General features: G+C 46.1%; 1 protein-coding gene across 5 annotated transcripts in view; it reads right to left on the minus strand.

Moving 5' to 3' along the window:
- FAM114A2 (family with sequence similarity 114 member A2) overlaps window positions 1–20,994 on the minus strand; it is a 284,184-nt gene that overhangs the window by 21,976 nt on the left and 241,214 nt on the right. For all 5 annotated transcript variants that reach the window (XM_078653652.1, XM_078653650.1, XM_078653655.1 and 2 more), the window contains one exon: window positions 13,537–13,609. In XM_078653652.1, coding sequence (XP_078509778.1) covers window positions 13,537–13,609 — 73 coding nt within the window. The remainder of the gene's footprint in view (window positions 1–13,536; window positions 13,610–20,994) is intronic.

Raw genomic sequence — 20,994 nt, forward strand, 5'->3', positions numbered from 1 at the left:
TATTTTGATATACTTGAGCATATTGTACCGGTAGAATGGTCTGAGATCTAGGATAGTGCAAAGAGTTCCATCCATTTGGAGCTGAGCAAGTAGAGGAAGTAGAATAATTGACCAGTAGTGTGGGGACATTGTTTCAATGGCACCCTCGGGAGGAGCGCCTGTACTTCCTCCTGCAATTCTCTTAGATTTACTGTGTGGCAATGAGAAGGTATGTTTGGGTGTGTGGAACCCCAGGCTGTACTCCTGCTGACCACAGGATGAACTACTTGTCCAAGGTTATTTCCTCCCATAACAAAAGGAATAAACCTATTTCCCCCAGACAGGTATGGTGTTATTGGGGACAGGAAGGGTCTACACTGGGCAGGCTCATATTTCTCTTTAGGTCTCGCCTAGCTATCGCGTAAGCGATGCTCTGCGAGATATTTAGTAAGGGGCTTTTGAAAATGCTCCTAAAGTCTGCAGGTGGATCGGGTACAGTGCATGTGCGCCGGGCACGCGCACCATTTGTCAGCCTGCGTGATCTTTTTTGCAGCCGCTTTGACGTTCTCAGTGAGCCGCGCGGCCACTGAGAACATCAAAGTGGCCGCGAAAGTGATCACCATTAGCAATCCGAAGGATTCTGTAAGTCGCAGAACCACTCGCCTTAATTATTATTACATTCTGCTCCTTTGAGGTGTGTTGCTCTTTCTCTGCACATGTGTTTCTCCCGGCACCGTAATGTGCTCGCCCTTGTGTGCTTTTCCCCTACTTTGTTTTCTTGCCTGTATTCTTCTCCTCCAAGCTCTACATTGCGCTCTCTCCTACATTTGCTGCCCTGTTCATAATACCTTTAACCGATTGCTTCCCCACGCTACTTTTTTTTTCGCTTAAAAAAAATTACAAAAAAAAAACACTTTAGCTTCTTTTTTCTTTACCAATACAATTGGGATCAGTTGCAGAAAAAAAATGACTGTCATGCTGTCAGCACACGCACGGACGGTGCTTCAGTCACTACTGGTAAATATTTGAGTGCGTAGATTTTTACAGCTTCCAACATGCAAAAGAAGCGGCATGACGTGAGGGGCCATCTTGCAGCAAAAAGATTTTATTTGTTTTTACAAACCGCACACCATGCTTTTCTTTAACACTGCAACTGCTTTTTTTAAACAAGCATTTGCAATAGGTCTCGCATTATGAAAGTTTGAGCTATTGGTCTTGTAAATGACACTTTTTTTATTTATGTGTTGGTTTTGAAAATAGCTAAATTAATAGCTTTGTCATTTACAATGCCAATAGTTATAACTTTCGCAAATGTGACACCTATAGCATTTGTAATGCAACATGTTTTGTATTTACGTGCCTTAGATGTATTGATATTACAATTAACAATGGCTTTTAATTTTTTTAAATAATTAATACTTAAATAAAAGTGATTGTAATTTATAATGGCAATAGCTTAAACTTTTGTAAATAACTTTTGTGAAGATTATGTTCAGTGTATTTTATTGTGATGAAAATCCAAGAACAGAAGTGAAATATTAACATCTTTTTGTGACATTTGTAATAAAGCTTGAAACATTGAGAGAATATATTTGAACCAGTTGTTGAATGGTTGCAGAGATTGATGCTGTGATGGCGCGGAGTGATGCTGGGGTTGCGCAGAGTGATGCAGGGGTTGCGCTGAGTGATGCAGGGGTTGCGCTGAGTGATGCAGGGGTTGCGCTGAGTGATGCAGGGGTTGCGCTGAGTGATGTAGGGGGTTGCGCTGAGTGATGCAGGGGTTGCGCTGAGTAATGCAGGGGTTGCGCTGAGTAATGCAGGGGTTGCGCTGAGTGATGCTGGGGTTGCAAGGGAAAAACGAGTCTAACAGAGGACAGAAGGACACAAAAAGCGAGTCTAACAGAGGGCAGAATAAAGCAGATGTCTGTGTGTGTTTTTTTTTCCCTCTCGTGCCTCCGGTTTGTTTCCTTTAAACATGTGAATTCCCCTAAACATTCATTAAGCAGGATAGTTCTGTCTATATTGCCCCTGTGGTGCCGGCTGTCTGTTTCCAGCCGAGATGAAGGAGCCAAAGAAGCAGGATGCACGCGCCGTTTTTGAAAAGGAGGTGTTACTGAAAGAGGATGACTGGCAGCCTTGTGGCACAGTGGCGCCTGTTGTCTGTTCCCAGCGAACAGTTGCTAATTAAGCATTGTAGCTGTAGAACTAAAACACTGACACCAAAATGTGCACTAAAAGAGTGTAAAACATTAATTATTTAAAAAAGCTTGCCTAAAGATGGTGGAGTGGCTCTAAGGATGGTGGAGTGGCTCTAAGGATGGTGGTGTCGCTCTAAGGATGGTGGAGTGGCACTCCCTGGATCTGCCTCCTAGTTCTTTTTGTAGTGTGCAGCTGTAGCACACGGATGGGGAGTGCCACGGTCCTGACCAGAAATCAAGGACAGGAGGTGCTACCAGAACAGTAGCCCCAGAAGAGGACTGGCAGCTGTGCAGTTGCTTACCCCACAGCGGGTCCAAATGAGCTTGAGGACTCTCCCCAGAAGTGCAGCATAAAGCCTATGACACGCGGAGGTGGAGGATACATTTCCTTTGAGACATTCTAGTCGCCTGTCCCCTTTTACTTGCCTGAAACAATCCACCTCTGTCCCAGCACATACATGTTAAACGAGGAGCAGAACTGGCGACTGTGCAGTTCCTATACAATAGTGTATATTTCCACATGCACATGCGGACATATATTTTATTTAAGCGTTGCTAACACTGGCAATATGTGCATAATAAATACTTAAAAACTGGAAATAGAATATGTGTATACGTGCAACCGGGAACTTTGAAAGTCAAAGAAATGTTCAATATTGAGTGCATTTGTACACATACCTTTCTTTGGTGAGATGACCAGTGGGCAGTTCTGTGACTGTGTTGCTCACTCTCCCCGCTCCGTCATCCAAGCTTTTTTGGGTGCTGATTTATATAGCGCAAACTCGACCCGAAGGTGTTGGAGCGCTTTACATGTGCAGCGGTTACGTTACAAAAGGACACGTTAATTAAAAAAAAAAATCTTTGGTAGACAAGGGGAGATTAAGTGATTTTGTCGTTCAAATTCTGAGTGAAAATAACCAATAACAAACGTGTGTTGGAGCGCTTTACGTGTACACCGGTTAGGTTAAAAGAGGACACCATAATTTTTTTAAATCTTTGGTAGGCACGGGGAGAGTAAGTGATTTCACTGTTCCAACTCAGAGTGAAAATAACCAATAACAAACGCATAGGCGGTGAGCAAAAGAGACGCCCGCTAGACTAGGGATGAGAGAATACCACACAAAATAAAGTAGAAGCGTGTCATGTGCGCGTTGTGCTGAAACGCCACTAGCAAAGAGACACGTTCTGCTTGCTGTGTATTTTGCTGTGTCTTTTTTCATGCGAATGCTGCTCTCTTCCCCTACCTGTATTTCTTCCTGATTTATAGTCAAAATTGGGCAGTGTGGTTTGACCTACCCCCAAGAACTTACTGAATCTGCCTCACGTGCAACCTGAAACTTTGAAAGTCAAAGAAATGTTCAATATTGAGTGCATTTGTACACATACCTTTCTTTGGTGAGATGACCAGTGGGCGGTTCTGTGACTGTGTTGCTCTCTCTCCCCGCTCCGTCATCCAAGCTTTTTTGGGTGCTGATTTATATAGCGCAAACTCGACCCGAAGGTGTTGGAGCGCTTTACATGTGCACCGGTTACATTACAAAAGGACACGTTAATGTAAAAAAAAATCTTTGGTAGACACAGGGAGATTAAGTGATTTTGCCGTTCAAATTCCGAGTGAAAATAACCAATAACAAACGCGTGTTGGAGCGCTTTACGTGTACACCGGTTAGGTTAAAAGAGGACACATTAATTTTTTTAAATCTTTGGTAGGCACGGGGAGAGTATGTGATTTCACTGTTCAAACTCTGAGTGAAAATAACCAATAACAAAAGCATAGGCGGTGAGCAAAAGAGACGCCCGCTAGACTCGGGATGAGAGAATACCACACAAAATAAAGTAAAAGCGTGTCATGTGCGCGTTGTGCTGAAACGCCACTAGCAAAGAGACACGTTCTGCTTGCTGTGTATTTTGCTGTGTCTTGTTTCATGCGAATGCTGCTCTCTTCCCCTACCTGTATTTCTTCCTGATTTATAGTCAAAATTGGGCAGTGTGGTTTGACCTACCCCCAAGAACTTACTGAATCTGCCTCCTATGGCTGAGGGAGCTGGCCATGTGCAGGCTGCTGCAGCTGGGGAGAGTCAACTGAGACAGTGGGTTGGTGCAGGAGAAAGAATCGACATGAGACTGCTGAGGCTGGAGCAACTGGTGTGTCTCTCTGAGTACTAGGATGGGAGGGCAGAACAAACTGCTTATTCAGCATGGCACACGCGTAAACGTAGAAGAAAACAAACTTGCACAGATACTTTTGCTGCATTACAGTGGTTGCCACACCCATTTTGACAGAGGGACCGTCCTTATTGAGAAGATCTATTTGCCAATAGGCTTAGCATATCAATACAAGCTCTTGGCATTGCTGTGGGGAGGGGGGGGGGGGGGAGAAATGCGAGAAACGGCTGCCAGTGTGAAGCAGGGGGCGGGGTAGCGGATCCCTTTGAAGTGAAGCTCTCGGAGGCAGGCGGCTCGGGGAGCAAATGGTAAGCGCGTGCACGAGCACATGCAATCAACATAATCCGCAAGGTGGTTTCAGAGCTTGTTTTGCCCTCAATACTCTCATCCTATTATCGCTTGCGCAATTAATAGGACGAGACCTAAAAAACATTTTATTTTACCCAGAACTCATACTGCGCTTTATTTATAACACTGGCGCACACTTTCAACAGAAGCGTGGATAAACAAACGTATTGAGCCACGCCGCCTTTCTTTTGTTTTGCATGGTGCAGCACGTTCATTGAAGCTGTTTTTGCGCCCGCCCCCATCCTCGGAGCACATACGGAGCCTTTCTCAATCAAACGGCAACACTTCCTCTTTCCTCCTCCCGCAGTCATTCCCTGCTCTGCCCGACCTCCTCCCTCTCTCCCAACACCCCTATGCATAGGTCCCACGAGCGCATACAAGTACAGGCTTCACAGCAACATTTCTATTTTAAAAAATGTAGCATGTGTAGGCATTTCCATCCTCATCCATGCTCTGCCCGACCTCCTCCCTCGCTCCCAACACCCCCATGCACTAGTCCCATGGGCGCCTACAAGGTACGGGCTTCGCAGCTGCAGCATATGTATTTTCAAAAGAATAGCGTCTTTAGGCATTTGCAGTTTCTTCCTCATTCCTCCTCCCGCAGCCATTCCCTGCTCTGCCCGACCTCTTCCCTGTCTCCCAACACCCCTATGCATAGGTCCACGAGCACATACAAGTACAGGCTTCACGGCATTTCCATCCTCAGCCATGCTCAGCCCGACCTCCTCCATCTCTCCCAACACCCATGCACAGGGCCCATGGGCGCCTACAGGGTACGGGCTTCGCAGCTGCAGCATATGTATTTTCTGAAGAATAGCGTGTTTAGGCATTCGAAGTTTGTAAAGGTTCAGTCACTACTAGTAAATATTTGAGTGCGTAGATTTTTAAAGCTTCCAACATGCAAAAGAAGCGACATGACGCGAGGGGCCATCTTGTAGCTAAAACATTTTATTTGTTTTTACAAACCGCACACCGTGCATTTCTTTAACACTCCGACCCAGAACTCATACCGCGCTTTATTTATAACACAGGCGCACACTTTCAACAGAAGCGTGGGTAAACAAATGTATAGAGCCGCGCTGCCTTTCTTTTGTTTTGCGTGGTGCAGCACGTTCATTGAAGCTGTTTTTGCGCCCCCCCCCCCGCCCCCTTCGCATTATAAGCCTGCCCCAATCCTCTGAGCACAAACGGAGCCTTTCTCAATCAAATGGCAACGCTTTCTCATTCTTCCTCCCGCAGAAATTCCCTGCTCTGCCCGACCGCCTCCCTCTCTCCCAACACCCCTATGCATAGGTCCCACGAGCGCATACAAGTACAGGCTTCACAGCAGCATTTCTATTTTAAAAAATGTAGCATGTGTAGGCATTTCCATTCTCAGCCATGCTCTGCCCGACCTCCTCCCTCGCTTCCAACACCCCCATGCACAGGTCCCATGGGCGCCTACATGGTACGGGCTTCGCAGCTGCAGCATGTGTATTTTCAAAAGGATAGCGTGTTTAGGCATTTGCAGTTTATAAATGTTCAGTCACTACTGGTAAATATTGGAGTGCGTAGATTTTTACAGCTTCCAACATGCAAAAGAAGCTGCATGACGCAAGCGGCCATCTTGTAGCTTAAACATTTTATTTGTTTTTACAAACCGCACACCGTGCTTTTCTTTAGTACTGCGACTGCTTTTTAAAAAAAAAACATTTTATTTTACCTGGAACTCATACAATACTTTATTTATAACACAGGCGCACACTTTCAACAAAAGTGTGGTGCAGCACGTTTATTGAAGCTGTTTTTGCGCCCCCCCTGCTTCGCATTATGAGCCAGCGCCCATCCTCTGAGCACAAACGGAGCCTTTCTCAATCAAACAGCAACTCTTCCTCATTCCTCCTCCTGCAGCCATTCCCTGCTCTGCTCGACCTCCTCCCTCTCTCCCAACAACCCTATGCTAGGTCCCACAAGCGCATACAAGTTCAGGCTTCACAGCAGCACACACACAACCACACACACAACCACACACACAAACACACCCAACCACACACACACAGACATCAAACCGAAGGCACGAGAGGAAAAAAAAACACACACAGACATCTGCTTTATTCTGCCCTCTGTTAGACTCGCTTTTTGTGCCCTTCTGTCCTCTGTTAGACTCGTTTTTCCCTTGCAACCCCAGCATCACTCAGCACAACCCCTGCATTACTCAGCGCAACCCCTGCATCACTCAGCGCAACCCCCAAACACACATACACACAACCACACACAACCACACACACACACAACCACACACATAACCACAGACACAACCACACACAACCCCACACACACACAACCACAAACACAACACACACAAACACAACACACACAAACACAACCACACACACAACCACAACCACACAACCACCCACAACCACACCCACACACACAACCACACACACAAACACACACAACCACAACCACACACACAACCACAACCACACACACAACCACACACAACCACACCCACAACCACACCGTCAGTGCACACTTTCACCAGACACCATCAGTCGTCAGTGCACGCTTTCACCGGGCACAAACACCACCAGCTGTCAGTGCACGCTTTCACCGGGCACAAACACCACCAGCCGTCAGTGCATGCTTCCACCAGGCACACACCAACAGACGTCAGTGCACGCTTTCACCAGGCACACACACACACCACCAGCCATCAGTGCACGCTTTCACCAGGCACACACACACCACCAGCCATCAGTGCACGCTTTCACCAGGCACACACACACCACCAGCCGTCAGTGCACGCTTGGCACACACCACCAGCCGTCAGAGCACGCTTTCACCAAACACACACAACCAGCCATCTGTGCACGCTTCCACCAGGCACACACACCACCAGCCGGCAGTGCACACTTCCACCAGGCACACACACCACCAGCAATCAGTGCACAATTTCTACAGGCACACACACCACCAGCCATCAGTGCACACATCAATTGTTAACGCATCCACAATTAACTATTGTAGCAATCGCAGTATGGCACACTTTACTTTTAAACATATTCATCTAAGGCACAGCATGCCACAATTGCTACAAAAATAAATACACATTTTTTTGGCCTACAATTTATAGACTTTTGTTGCAATTGGTGTTGCAATATTTAGCAATGCCAATAGCTCAAACTTAATTAATGCGAGACCTATTGCATTGCAAATGATAGTTGACTCTTGTACCTTGCCTCTGTCCTTCAAGCTTTTAGTATCGCACTTTGACATGTTTTTGTGCAGTGGCAGGTACTGAACAGATGTCTCAATCTTGGAGAGTTTCTCCACCAAAAAGTCATCTTCCTACTTGACACCATGCAGCCTACCTATGTGGTGGTATGCCAGCCTTTGGATAATATTACGATAAGCTGTGATGACATCTGTGGGGGTGGAGGCATTAGTGGAATAGGGCTCAAAGTCAACATAGCTTTGTGGGTCAACATGGTAATCCTCCTAAAGATCATCATTGGGTTGCTGAGGATCTAGGTATGGGAGGTGTGAGTCATAGGGGACTGAAAGGACAGACTGCTGAAGTGGTAGGGCCTGTGGTTATGGCCTGGTTGGGGAATGAGAGGAGGGTATTGTGGTGGAGCACTAGTGGTCTTTGCCTCTAAGTTGCAGAATGAGAGGAGGGCATTGTGGTGGAGCATTAGTGGTCTTTGCCTCTACATTGCTTGGAATCGGATAGAAGAGTCATTCCTTTTATACTTGCACTTCAAGATGAGATTCCTTCCTAGGGTCTGTGGGTGTCCTCCTGAGGGGTTGGCCAAGTAAGGGTTTTCCATGTGGAGAGGTGAAATAATACTCTACAATACCCAACATCAGGCTCCTTCTTGAGCTCCATGGCCATGGGAAGGTCATACGACTATCCCGGTGTCTTTTACTGAAGCCAGACTCTGGGTATATTTGGGAGTCAGCCTCTACACCGGTTTCGACTTAGAAAGTGGTTTGTTGAGGACTTGAGGTCGAGCTGGCTTCATGGGTGCCAAGACATGGCATCCTCTGTGTTTTATGGAGCCAAGGGGGTCCCTCGAGGTCAAGGGTTTTCATGGCCAGGGACTGAACACAAAGGGTGGTGCCTCTTTTGGCTGGCCTTGGGGCTCTGCTCGGCCTTAGTACAGACTTTTCCCATATTCAAGCCTACCCCCATCCCTCCACTCAGTGGCCACGATGTTCTAGGTGAAGAAAATAACTATTAAGTAACATGGGTCTTGAGGTTGCATTTTTTGATTGACACAATGGCATTCTATGCGATACTGGATACTCATTTTATTTTAAATTCCTTGCAAGCTAAGCAAATGGACTCCCCGTACTCTGGGGACAAGCAGAGCTTACAGACCCAAAGGTGATTGACACCCTCCTCCTACAGTCGTTCTTAATATGACCGGCTGAGATACTTTCTGTCCCTCCCAGTAGTCCCGCTACCTAAGCTATGCCCACTGAGAAATGTACTGTGTTTCTGGTCCACACCCAACCCCAGGCCACACCCAGGCATTTCTTCATGCAAAGCGTGGGCGATAAAATGATATGACCTCATCATGGGTATGTCACCTGCACGCTCAGTGAGGTGTTCATACAAAGTATGGATTAGAGTGTGCACATGCTGCTGGGCTGTGGTGTCCTCCTGGGCTGTTTCGCGTTCTACAAGTAGACATCTATTTGCTGAAGAGACTGACAGTTCCCTCGAACTCACAGCCCAGTAGGCAGCAGCTGGCCAGCAATTCTCTTTGCTGCGGTATCTTTCTCTCCACCCATGGCTCTTTGACAGTTCTCATTCCAATACTGATTTATTTATACAGCAGTTCCTTTAACATAGTATTTGCTTTGCATTAGTGTCGCAGGAATAAATGATGGCTGCAAACTTGTGGTCTAAAACATGTGCATCTATTTTGTTTTCATTCCAACAAAATTCAAATCTGTCACTCGTTACAGTGTTAATAAACGCAGTCAAACTAGCGAGCCTCTGAAACACATGAAAACTAAGAAATTAGATTAAGTCACTGCAGCCATTGGGTTCATTTAGTTTGTCTGTAGAGGAAATAACTTGACGAACTGGGTGTTAAAATAATCCAATTCACAGCCTATCACTGGAACCTTCAGGGAACCCACATTTGTGCATTCAAAGATGGCAGACCGTCATAGAATGTTATGTGACCTACATCAGGAATGCACCCACGATCACTTGGCACACAACTAAAATTTCAAAGAAAGGCACATTAGATCCCACACAGATCATTGAAATGCTATCTACAAGATGATGCATTTTTGCTTATTATTTGTTATCACTGTGTGTTGCACTTTACTTTGGCGGGATTTTATTTGCAGCTTTGGGGATTATACAGTAAGCCAGCGAGTGATGCCAGTGTTGTGAGGTAAAGCCCCTATGTTTGGACTCCATCTTCAACTTCATCTTGACTAATGGAAGCAGCAATCTTCCTTCTTTCAAACAACAGAAGTTGACCTCTTTCCTGATTAATGCAGAATCATGGTCATGTCTGCCATTCAACGCTAATTCGCCTGACCGTATCTTTCTAAGATCTGTGAAAGCGTCAAGCCATTCGATCAATGACACACATCAATGCAATATTTGTCCAGGCCAAATGTCCACTTTTCACCAGGTCAAGGTTAATTAAGAATATATACAGACATATAACCAAAACAGCGTAGTCTGAATTGACAGTTTTTAACTTAGATGTTCATAAGGAAACGTTTTGGACGCATACCTTAATGCACATAATCTATGTCTGACATTCTTAAACTTATTTCAGAAATTCCAATTTCTGGCAAGATTTAGTATGTAAGGACGAACACTTGGGAGGAGAGGTAGTTCGTCCAGATTATCACCAGAGATTCTGCCACTGACGGCAGGGCCGGCCTAAGGCATGTGCAAGCTGTGCACTTGCACAGGGCCGCCAAACCCCAGGGGCCGCCACGCCAATATATATCCTTAGATGCATATTTGCGTGGCGGCCCCTGGCAGGGATTTGGCGGCCTCGGGCCCCCTACCTACACTCCCTGCTCAGGGCCTCAGTGAGCCTAGAGCCGGCCCTGCTGACGGTCTCAGCTATTGCCGGCACACTTTGCGGATGCTACATCTCACATGAAGCTGATAACGCTGAGTCCCAGAGGAAGACTAACTGACTGCTACCTTAGTTTGTGTTTGCTCTTCGTGGTGAACACTTTCTTGGTGCCTCTGCCGATAGTCAGTCTTTGCTGTCAACAAGGTATGTAGTGCATCTCCTCTCCTTAAGAAACTCTAGACTGCAAGTTGCTCTGCCTTCCATGCTCTCATAGTATAGCGCATAAAAGGAGACATTAGGGCGTTAGGTCCTAGATGACATTTTAAAAGATATTTTAACAATGTTGGAAATGTTCATTTAATTCTCGTTCCTTATAATGTCACTTCTTGCTGTTTTTTTTTATCATTCTATACATTTGTTTTAAATGTACTGAGAAACAGATTGTCCATGTAGTAATAATTACTTTTAACTTAAAAGTGTTTATTATTCTTAGTACAGTGTGTGTAATAGATGAATAACGAAATAAGGTTTGTTGCTGTTTCCACAATGCCCTTGATCCCTTTTTGGGATTGTTAGTAACTCAAAAGCAATGCTTCTATGTCAATTACTCATTTAATAATGTTTTGTGAAGCTACAATAATCTGCCTTTCACATTAATCACTGGTGCATTGAACCAGCTTCACCTGGGTCACCCATGGGTGGGAAAGTACACCTTGTAGAGCTACAACAAAGTCGTAACTAACACACCAGGCAGTGCTAATGGTAAATGTGAGCAGCACCATTGGTGGAAGTGAGCGGTGCCATGGAAAGGAGGCAGCATCCTCATAAAATGTTGGGAGCCTTTACTTATTTTTATTTCATTATTTTACAAATTAAGCACTGTAGCTAACTAACACTTAACATAAGAGTTTGTGAATGTATTCAATGAAGACTTGGTCTCAAGTTAACCACAACATATTATGTAAAACTTGTTTTTTCATCAACATATTTTTAATCATACTTCAAATCCTGTCCTCTTTACGTCTGTTTGCAAGATACATATATTATTAAAATCTTTCCACCTGAATTTATCATTAATGCGTTTTAAGGGTACAAGTTTCATGCTAGGATCCTCCATCCTTCTAACTCATGGTTCAACTTTGTGATCCATGCTGCCACACTTTTTTGGACCACCTATAGTTATCTGCTTGTTAAACCACATCAGGCTAACGCTAACCTGATACTGTTAGGAATTGAATTCGGTGCATGAGTGTAAATTTCAGCTCAAGTCAGGTGTACATAAGAGAGGCAGAAAGCATGACTGCCTTTCCCTTTCCCCCCCATGTCTAACAGCATGAAAACTTTGACCTGTGATGTCGATGACATGTGAAAGCACTTTTAGACCACATGTGTTACAGGGAATTAAATATGTTTTAGGATGCTGTGGTCTTTGTCCGTGATCCTCAGAATTGGAAGGGTGGCGTATACTTTTCATTTAAAAAGTGTCGCAGTTTCCCTCAAAGGCCTCTTCTCTTAACTGTAGACAGCAGGAAGCCAAAACTAGTCCCTCTTGTTTATAGGTTAAACATATGATGCAGGTGCCTGACTCCTGATAGGACTTTTCCCTTCGCACAATCTGCTGCTGTGGTTTTAAAGTGTTAGAAACAGGTTGTCTGGTTGGGGAGGGGTGTTATCTAATAATGGGATAATAGTATGCAAACCCCTGCGGCATCAGAAATGCCAGCTGGGCCTAAAAAACAGATCAACAGTGAAAACCTGGATCCCTTGTAGGAAGAACCCTACAATGTGTAAAACAGACATTCTGTGCGCTATGGACATCCCCGGGAAATACAATGCCGGCCTTCACTCTGAACGAATACATTTTGTTTCCAAGAAAGTTGGGGGGTGAAACTGCAAACCACCTTTCATGCAAAAGTGCACATACACTATATGTAGAGCAGAAGACATGATGTTTAAATTCAGGAAGCACTTTTCAGCGTTTGTGGAAGTTACCTAGCGAGCTGGACAATGCACTGAAAATGAATCAATTGTGCAGCCCACACAAGGAGCATTAATAAGCTTTTTAGTCATGATTTATCTTACATTTCAATCTTACAAAAGTCACGTATACGTTTCTGACTAATGAATAATACAGTATTTTTACTTCTTATAAAGTGCCATAGTTTGGGCATTTTCACTACAAAGTGGTGCTGTAACTTCTGATCACAAAAACGTTCCTGGTGACGTAAATGCCACAAACACCTTTCTGTTCAAGCAAGGAGTGGTAATATAAAATAGGCGGATATGGTAGAAGTCGTGACTGTGAACACATGCAAACAGCTTTCGGTATCAGCAAACAAGGCACTACTGTCTACAGGTCTGAGACTGGGGCGTGAGCATATGTATGTGATTACTTGGTGTACCGAATCCTCGTGACTGAAAATGTTTTTTTTTGTTTACATAGGTCTTTGAAAGACATCTGCTATAGTCCCAGGCAGAAACACGGGTGGGGGGGGGGGGATGAGGGGGGCTTGTTACATAAGGCAATATCCACTGCCTGCCTCACTCATGACCATAGTGACGCTAATCACCCCACAAGTAACTACGTTAACTGACTGTATATATAGTGAGGGATACATTGATCTGGGTGGAATGCTCCAGGGCTAATATATGAGAAGGGCACTAAAAGAATAGCACAACCTCGTGCGCACAGAACCAGGCCAATGCCACATCAATGGCAGTCCAAGGATCCCTTGTGTAGGTCAACCAATGAGGAACCCAGGGTTAACTGCTTTACTCCATAAAGTTAGCCTTACCCCAGCTGTTGTCATCTTTGAGGTGATCTGCTTTGATAAACAGGACAATTCTTTGCACAGGAGGATGGTCAGCCTGCCAAAACAACAAATCCATGGTTAGACTAACAAATACGCAACTGTCTCACAATTATTATTAGTGGTGGTGGTGGTGATACCCTTGCATCTTAACCCCCTTTCAGTTACTAAATGAGTAAACATGCCACCTAATGGCAGGCCGGGAGCTGTGCTAAAGAACTCAAGTAGTAGGGCCATGTGGTGTACTCTGTATGAACCTGGCTCTGCCCTGGCCTCCCTGATGACACCTGCATGTCTCATATCAGTTACAAATGTCGTCAGATTTAAAGAAAAAACAGAGGTTCCATAGTTGAACAACGGCCTGTATGACTAGGAGAAACAGAGTAAAAACAAGTAGTGGTAGCCGTCACAAAACAAAAGTGTGTGTGGGTAAGGGGGGGGGGACAAAGGACAGGGAATTTAGAGGAAAATAATGATTTTTATAAACCTACTTTTCGCTGAAGCTGCCTCCGATGGTCATCTCGATCCTTCAATCCAAGAAATCTCTGGGAAGGCACAGGCGTCCCACCGAATCCGGACTCAGCTCTCATTTTATGAGAGCAGCGCCAGGATTGGTCTGAGTGGCCTGGTCTGCCACTCGGACGCTGCCTGGAAGCCTGCGGCTTTTCTCTAACCCAGCTGTGAACACAGCTGTGTTGGAGAAATAGAAGTGTGCATATCTATTTGGCAGGCCTAAGACAGCCGGCCAAACTTACATGCACACTTCTAAGTGACCTCCACTCCTCCCTTTCATGGCCCAGTCACAGAAAAATACAGTTATATAGTTTTATTATCATTTTATTTTTCTGTGACTGACACTGACGAATGGGTCGATGCACCTCTGCCATTACCGAGAATCAGCCCCTGAAAACAAATAGGCAACTTATACCGAATAGTGTGTCAGGCGTTTCACCATGCCCAACTTTAGGAAAAGATGGCCAGAAATGTAACTCTGCATGGACACTGCTATTGAAAACCATGACCAAACCCCAGGTACACATACTTCACAAGTAAGCATCAATATGCATCCAGAGATTAGGGATCAGATACTGCATGCTGAATAGCCCATATGTTTCCGGAAGACAATGAGAGCTTTCTCATTCTGGCGGCATAGACATTCATTTTTGCATTGAAAAAAGTAGTAAGAAGTTCAATATCAAAAATCATCCTTGGTTACCTTACAATTTACAAACTTGAATGCATGCTGGACATTCAGGTTATGAATCTGTAAGACTGTATGGGCCAAGGAGGTAGTTAAAATGGTACTAGAATGAACCCAGAATAAGGGTGACAACTTCAGCCAACAGGATATCACACTATGATTAAGAAACTAAATAATTTGTGTCCTGCTCGGGGTGGAATAGAGGAGATACAGTCACAGATGACTTGCATCTGGTCGGTTCTGATCTTCAGTACTCAACAGAAGTGGGACGGCATGCAGGAGTCCCGAGCTCCACTCTAGGCAGAATGCATCTCCTAGGAAAAGATGCCTTGGGAACTTCATGGCACAAAAGTGCTGACAAGACATTGTGCATTCTAAGTGGTTGCAAAAAGATCGGGTGAGGGTTTCCTCCAGTGACGGAAGATGGTCTATGCCACTGGTGCCTGAGTTCAACAGCCCTTGCACTTGGACATCCCACCAAGGTGGTTCAACATCAGATATATTACTTGGTGCTCCATCCACTTCCAGAGGCACAGAGCCTCCTGACACAGGGTCAAAGATCCCCTTCCGCAACACTTGTTGCAGTACCACATGGCAATGGTGCTCTCCGTGACCATATGTACAAGCCTTCCTCTGATGGTGGGCAGGAAGGTCTTCAAGGCCAAGTGAATTGCTCTCTATTCCAAAAAATGAATGTACAGCCGAGACTCCACCAGTGATCAGAGGCCTCTGAAACCCACCTCTCCTAGTTGGCCTCTCTAAACCAGTAGTGATGCATATATGACCACCATCAGCTCCGGGGGGGAAACAGCCATTACAACCCGGCTGTTTCCCCGCATTGCCATTACATTGCAAGCGTAACAACGCATGCGATGTAACAACGCGTAGCCATTACTACGCGTTTTTTTACATTGCATGTGCTGTTACAACGCATGCGATGTAATACCGATCCACCTTGTTGTGAGGAAACAGAGGCTCTTCCGTTTCCTCACAACAACATGCACTGCCCCTCGACCTGAAGCAGGAAGCAGGGACCGGGAGCAGAGACGGCGACGCTGGACAGGAACCACGAGGAAAGAGAGGTAAGGGTGATTGTGCTTGGGGTGGTAGTAGTATGGGTAGTGTTGTAGTGTTTTAGGGTAGTGTAGGGGTGGGAGTAGTGTGGGTAGTGTTGTAGTGTCGTAGTGTTTTAGGGTAGTGTAGTGGTGTTTGGGTAGTGTAGGGGGTCGTGCTAGGGGTAGTGTGTTAGGGGTAGTGTAGGGGTGGGAGTAGTGTGGGTAGTGGTTTAGAGTAGTGTTGTAGTGTCGTAGGGTTTTAGGGTTTTAGGTAGTGTAGGGGTAGGAGTAGTGTGGGTAGTGGTTTAGGGTAGTGTTGTAGTGTTTGTGTAGTGAAGTGTTTTAGGGTTGAGGGTAGTGTTTGTGTAGTGTTTTAGGGTTTAGGGTAGTGTTGTAGTGTAGTGTTTTAGGGTTTAGGGTAGTGTTGTAGTGTTTGTGTAGTGTAGTGATTTAGGGTTTAAGGTAGTGTTGTGTTTGTGTAGTGTTTTTGTTAAAAATAGCAATGTGTATGTACATAAGCGGCGTTCATTTATGTTCACAGTACCCCTTGGTGTAAACAGAATGGATATCGTTAAAACTCTGACTGTGTTGTCCCACTAGCATAGACCCGTGCACACACGTACACGACAGCCACTTTAGGCACCATGGTCTCCCAGTTTGCGATCGATCACCAGCGCCCCTTCCCTGACCCTGCAAGCTTCCCCCATGCACCCTGACCGCCCCGCTCTCACATGCACAAGTCATGAGCCCACCCCTCCCGCATGACTCTGTCCCTAAGAATCGCACCCCGCGCCTGACCAACACCTCCTGTCCCTCCATGAATACCCCTCCTTTGATGACCTCTTCCTCTGAGCCTGAACGTCAGCACTGACCACTGGTCATCCCTTAGCCTAAGGATACAGTTTATTGCCCACTACTTTATGCACTCGTCTCTCTTGGAAGAAGCTACTATTGATCATGGCCACCCCACCCCCTGAGACTCGATCAGGCACACACATTCCAAAGGAATCAGCAGAACACTCAGCTGCGTGACAGCCCCTCCTATTGCGTGGAGGATAAGGGCCCTACTGTAGCCACGTGTTGAAATACCTTCATACTATACAAAGCGTTGATTGTAATAAAGGATGCCTGTGTGCCACAAACCTGTGTATAAAAGACGAAGCCTCAGAGAAACTTGTTAGAGCACCTCCCGAAGACACTATGCGAGTGTCCCAAATGACATGCTCTCCTCTGGAGTAATAAACTCTGTTCTTGTTTTCCTGCCTTCAGCGCCCGTCTCTTTATTTTGGTAATTATTCAAGATGGAAACGAAGAGTCGCCCTGCACCAGCAGCCTGGGCATCGGGTGCGATCTGGGCTGACTTCTCCACAATTGGCGTCCCAACGCGGGGTCCATCAGCGACATAAGGTCCGGTAAGAGAGGTCCAGACGATGGGGTGAACATCTAAATGATTGGAGTATACCTGCCTTGAGAGGGCCCTCGTCCGGCTGCCGATTGAATGAACTTCACCGATTCCGAACGGACCTCTCTCAAGTGACCTATTGTCCTGACTGGAATCCCACAGGACTGCTACGGTACAAACATGGAGAAAGAGAACGATCGGGCGCTGGAAAAAGGAAGGCGAAGAACTGTCCACATGGTCCGGTCCGGGTAAGGTCGTGACACACGACAAATTGCGAAATTGATTGATTGATTGTTTGAAAATACTAGTATTACCTATTGATTGCTTCTGGGAGATTCTCTATTTGCAAACAAACACAGAATCGCCATACTCTGTTTAGTCTTTGCAGATAGTGAAGGGTAGGCAACGCAAAACTTTAACACGTCGTGCCTATTTTTTCTCCCCATTGATTGATTGATTGAATCGAGCATTGAATTGTTCGAAGTTGGTTCTCTTAGGAATCTTCTCTGCCTGCAAACGGGGAAGAATAGGAATATTCTCTCTCCCTTTGCAGAGAGTGAAGGGTAGGTAACGCAAACCTTTAACACGTCGTACTTATTTCGTTCCTCATTGATTGATTGTTTGCCCGAACATTGACTGTTTGGGAATTGGTTCTTTTTGGAGGTATTCCCTGTTTGCAGAGAAACGTAGGAAAAACTTTGCAAGTAGTGAAGGGTAGGTAATGCGGACCTTTTGTCCCCCGTTGTAATCTGCCATGCCTACCTACTCCCCACTGATTGATACGCCAGTTTCGCCCGGACCATTTACTAGAGGAAGATCATCTGGCCCGACCAGAGAGCACCCCTAGTGAAAAGGACATATACACTAATAACGAAGTGATCACTGTAACCTGTTAACAGAAAACTTTAGCATGAAACAACCCGGAAAGAAAAGAATAAGGAGAACGAAATCAGTAGGCCACTGATGAACATGAACTTTTATTAAATAACAAACAAAGAAACGATAACAATACGTAATGATAAAACCTATTAATGCCCTAGAAACAAGAAAACGTTAGAAATAAGAACGGTAAACTGGGGAAAATGCAAGTCAGCAGAACATCCGCCCCCACTCTGGAAACTTCCAAAGTGGAGCGGGGTTGCGGCTACGCCCAGCCGGAAGCAACCCATATAAGGCGGGTCCTGCTGCCAACAGTCGGCCAGGAGATCATCACGTAGGGTGTAGCCGGAGGAGAGGCCGAGGCCAGCGGGACCCGACCAGGGGATTGCCTTGACAACGCCGGAGAGTTGCAGGGGGGGGAATGTCTATGTCCTCGACCCTCCTCTCTTCTCTCTCTCCCAGTCCGGCCGCGGTGGCACTTGAGAGTTGCAGGTAGTCCCCCCCACTCTCTCTCCCGGCCCGGCCACCAACGGCCGGGGGGGGGGGGCTGGGGCCGATGGGATCCGGCTGCAGCCGATGAGCCAAGGAACCCGTTTATGGGGCCAGAGCAAGGGGCGTCCGGCCGACATCCACCGGAAGCCCGGCCCAAAGACGGACGGGACAATTTTCTTTTCTCCTCCATAATGGCAGCGACAACACGCCAGGCGCCACTTCTTTCCTCTATAATTGCTGTGACAACTCTGGGGGGGATGTCTTGCACATGCCACCGACCCCCCCCCCCGTCCTCATCGCCTGGTCCGGCCATAACAAATGTCAAGCGAGACGCCGTAGGGTGCACTGGGAGGGAGAGACGGTGCGAACAGGCCTCTCCCGCCTCCCCAGGTGGAGGCTTCCCAACTGCACCCTCAGCGCTCCAGGCGCCTGGAAAAGGGTTCTTCCACTGTGGCGATGCTGCAACGCCTCGCCCGGCAGGTGGGAGCCCGTCCGCTCATTTGACCCCGCGATCGCCGGTAGCTGCCGAACTCTCAAAATGGCGATCGACCTGGCAAGAGCGGGCCCAGCATGAAGGAATGGCCCGGTCACTTGTTGACTTCCACCACCATAGTTCTCCACAACCTTGAAGATTCTAGAGGAGCCGCGGGAGTCTCCGACTCCCGCAAATACCCCCGATGGGGAATGACTGCCATGGTTGCCCACGAAACGATGGAAATGTAGCCGCAGGACGTCGACGCTTCCATGCTGTCGCCAGCCTCAGTTTGAATGACTAGAATCCTGCAGACCACAGTTCGGATCAGTTCCGGTGAAAGCACAGTATGACCCGGTAGGAACATTGTTGCCTCCCTCCCCTTTTGATTGATGGTTCAGACCACCGATCGCTTCTTTTACCCTTTAACGGAACTTTTTGGGCTGCCAAAAGAAGCTCTGGGCCAACCACGAGTTAGTAGACATTTAGACTATGCCTGGTTCTGCCTGACTGCACCCAAAATGGCGCCGATGCAAATGAAACTTTCAACTCCTTGTTGTACCCCGATTGTTCAGCCCTGGTGTCATGAGATATGTATGGAGGTTTTTAACCACATAAATTGATATAGGATGTGTACTGATTACATGTTCGGACAATTAATGGATTCAGGATGTGTACTGTCAGTTCGGGAAATGAATTGATATGGGATGGGTACAGGTTATAGGTTCGGACAATGAATTGATATTGGATGGGTACTGATTATGTGTTCAGACGGTAAATTGACATCAGATGGGTATTAATTGAACATTCGGACAATGAATTGTTGTTTAAGTTTTGCACATCATGATTATTGAAAATTGGAAGCCCAACACTTATGACACTCGCTCACACTGAAGTCTCGGCATGATTTTATTGCGCCTTTCGCACTTTTATTCTGAAATAAACGACCACCGACTCCGCTCCAGCCTGCTCCGTGGCCGGTCCACGGGGTTGTAGGCCCGTATTTATGCACCGACATTCTTATTAAAGATTTTTTGAGAAAGCAACTATAGTTGTCCGTGTAAATTGATAAAGTCTTGAATGAATAATCCCTGTTTTTCGATATAACTGAAATATAGGTGGAATGACTAAGCTCGATTAGATAAAGGGTTGAAAAGGTATAGCACGTAGAAATATTGCAAATATGAAGGGTCGAATTTTAGTTGTGTATTTTTCCTTTTTATACAGCCAAAAGCAACAGCTGAAGATCCAGGTATTTAGCCCATATTTTATATGCTACCTGTATAAGAAAAATCACACTAACGGTCCACCTGGGCTTAAACGCCCCAGTTGGCAGTGACTGCATCCTGTGGAAATAGGCCGAGTACGCAGTAAGTAAAAACCTTTCTGGGTTTATGCGCGCGAGTGCGTATCAATGTAGCCTGCTCTCCCTTCCCTCTTTTTTCCCTCTCTCTGCAGGTCACCTCGGAATGCCGACGAAAATGGTGATCCAACAGACGACGAGACGGGAAAAGAGGTCTGATTATAGTACCTAACCGAAAAGTCTAGGGTATTTCGAGGTGGGGGTTACACAAGTATCCTCCGCCGAGAGGACTAGGGATATTGCCAATATTTGAAAACCTACTACCTCCTTTTCCGCATCCTCATAGGCATATAACTAAAAGCTGCCCCATTGCTCTCCAATTGACACCAACTGTTGTCCCAGCCTGGAAACGCATTTGCTAAAAATGACTCGAATAAACCACCGTGAGCATTGGCCCGACCAGGTTAGTTCATGAGGCATAAGTGTGTACAATCAAAGCCACCAGTAAGGGCAACCGACGGTTAAAAGAGAAGAAAAAGGTAAAAAGAGCTTAGGATGTTAAAACGCGCAGCATGCAGAAAGGGATAATTTGGCCAATATCTGTTTTATGTTTTGTCTTGGATTTACATGTATTGTCTC

The sequence above is a fragment of the Lissotriton helveticus genome, chromosome 7 (genome assembly GCF_964261635.1).
Source record: "Lissotriton helveticus chromosome 7, aLisHel1.1, whole genome shotgun sequence".
Taxonomy (NCBI): domain Eukaryota; kingdom Metazoa; phylum Chordata; class Amphibia; order Caudata; family Salamandridae; genus Lissotriton; species Lissotriton helveticus.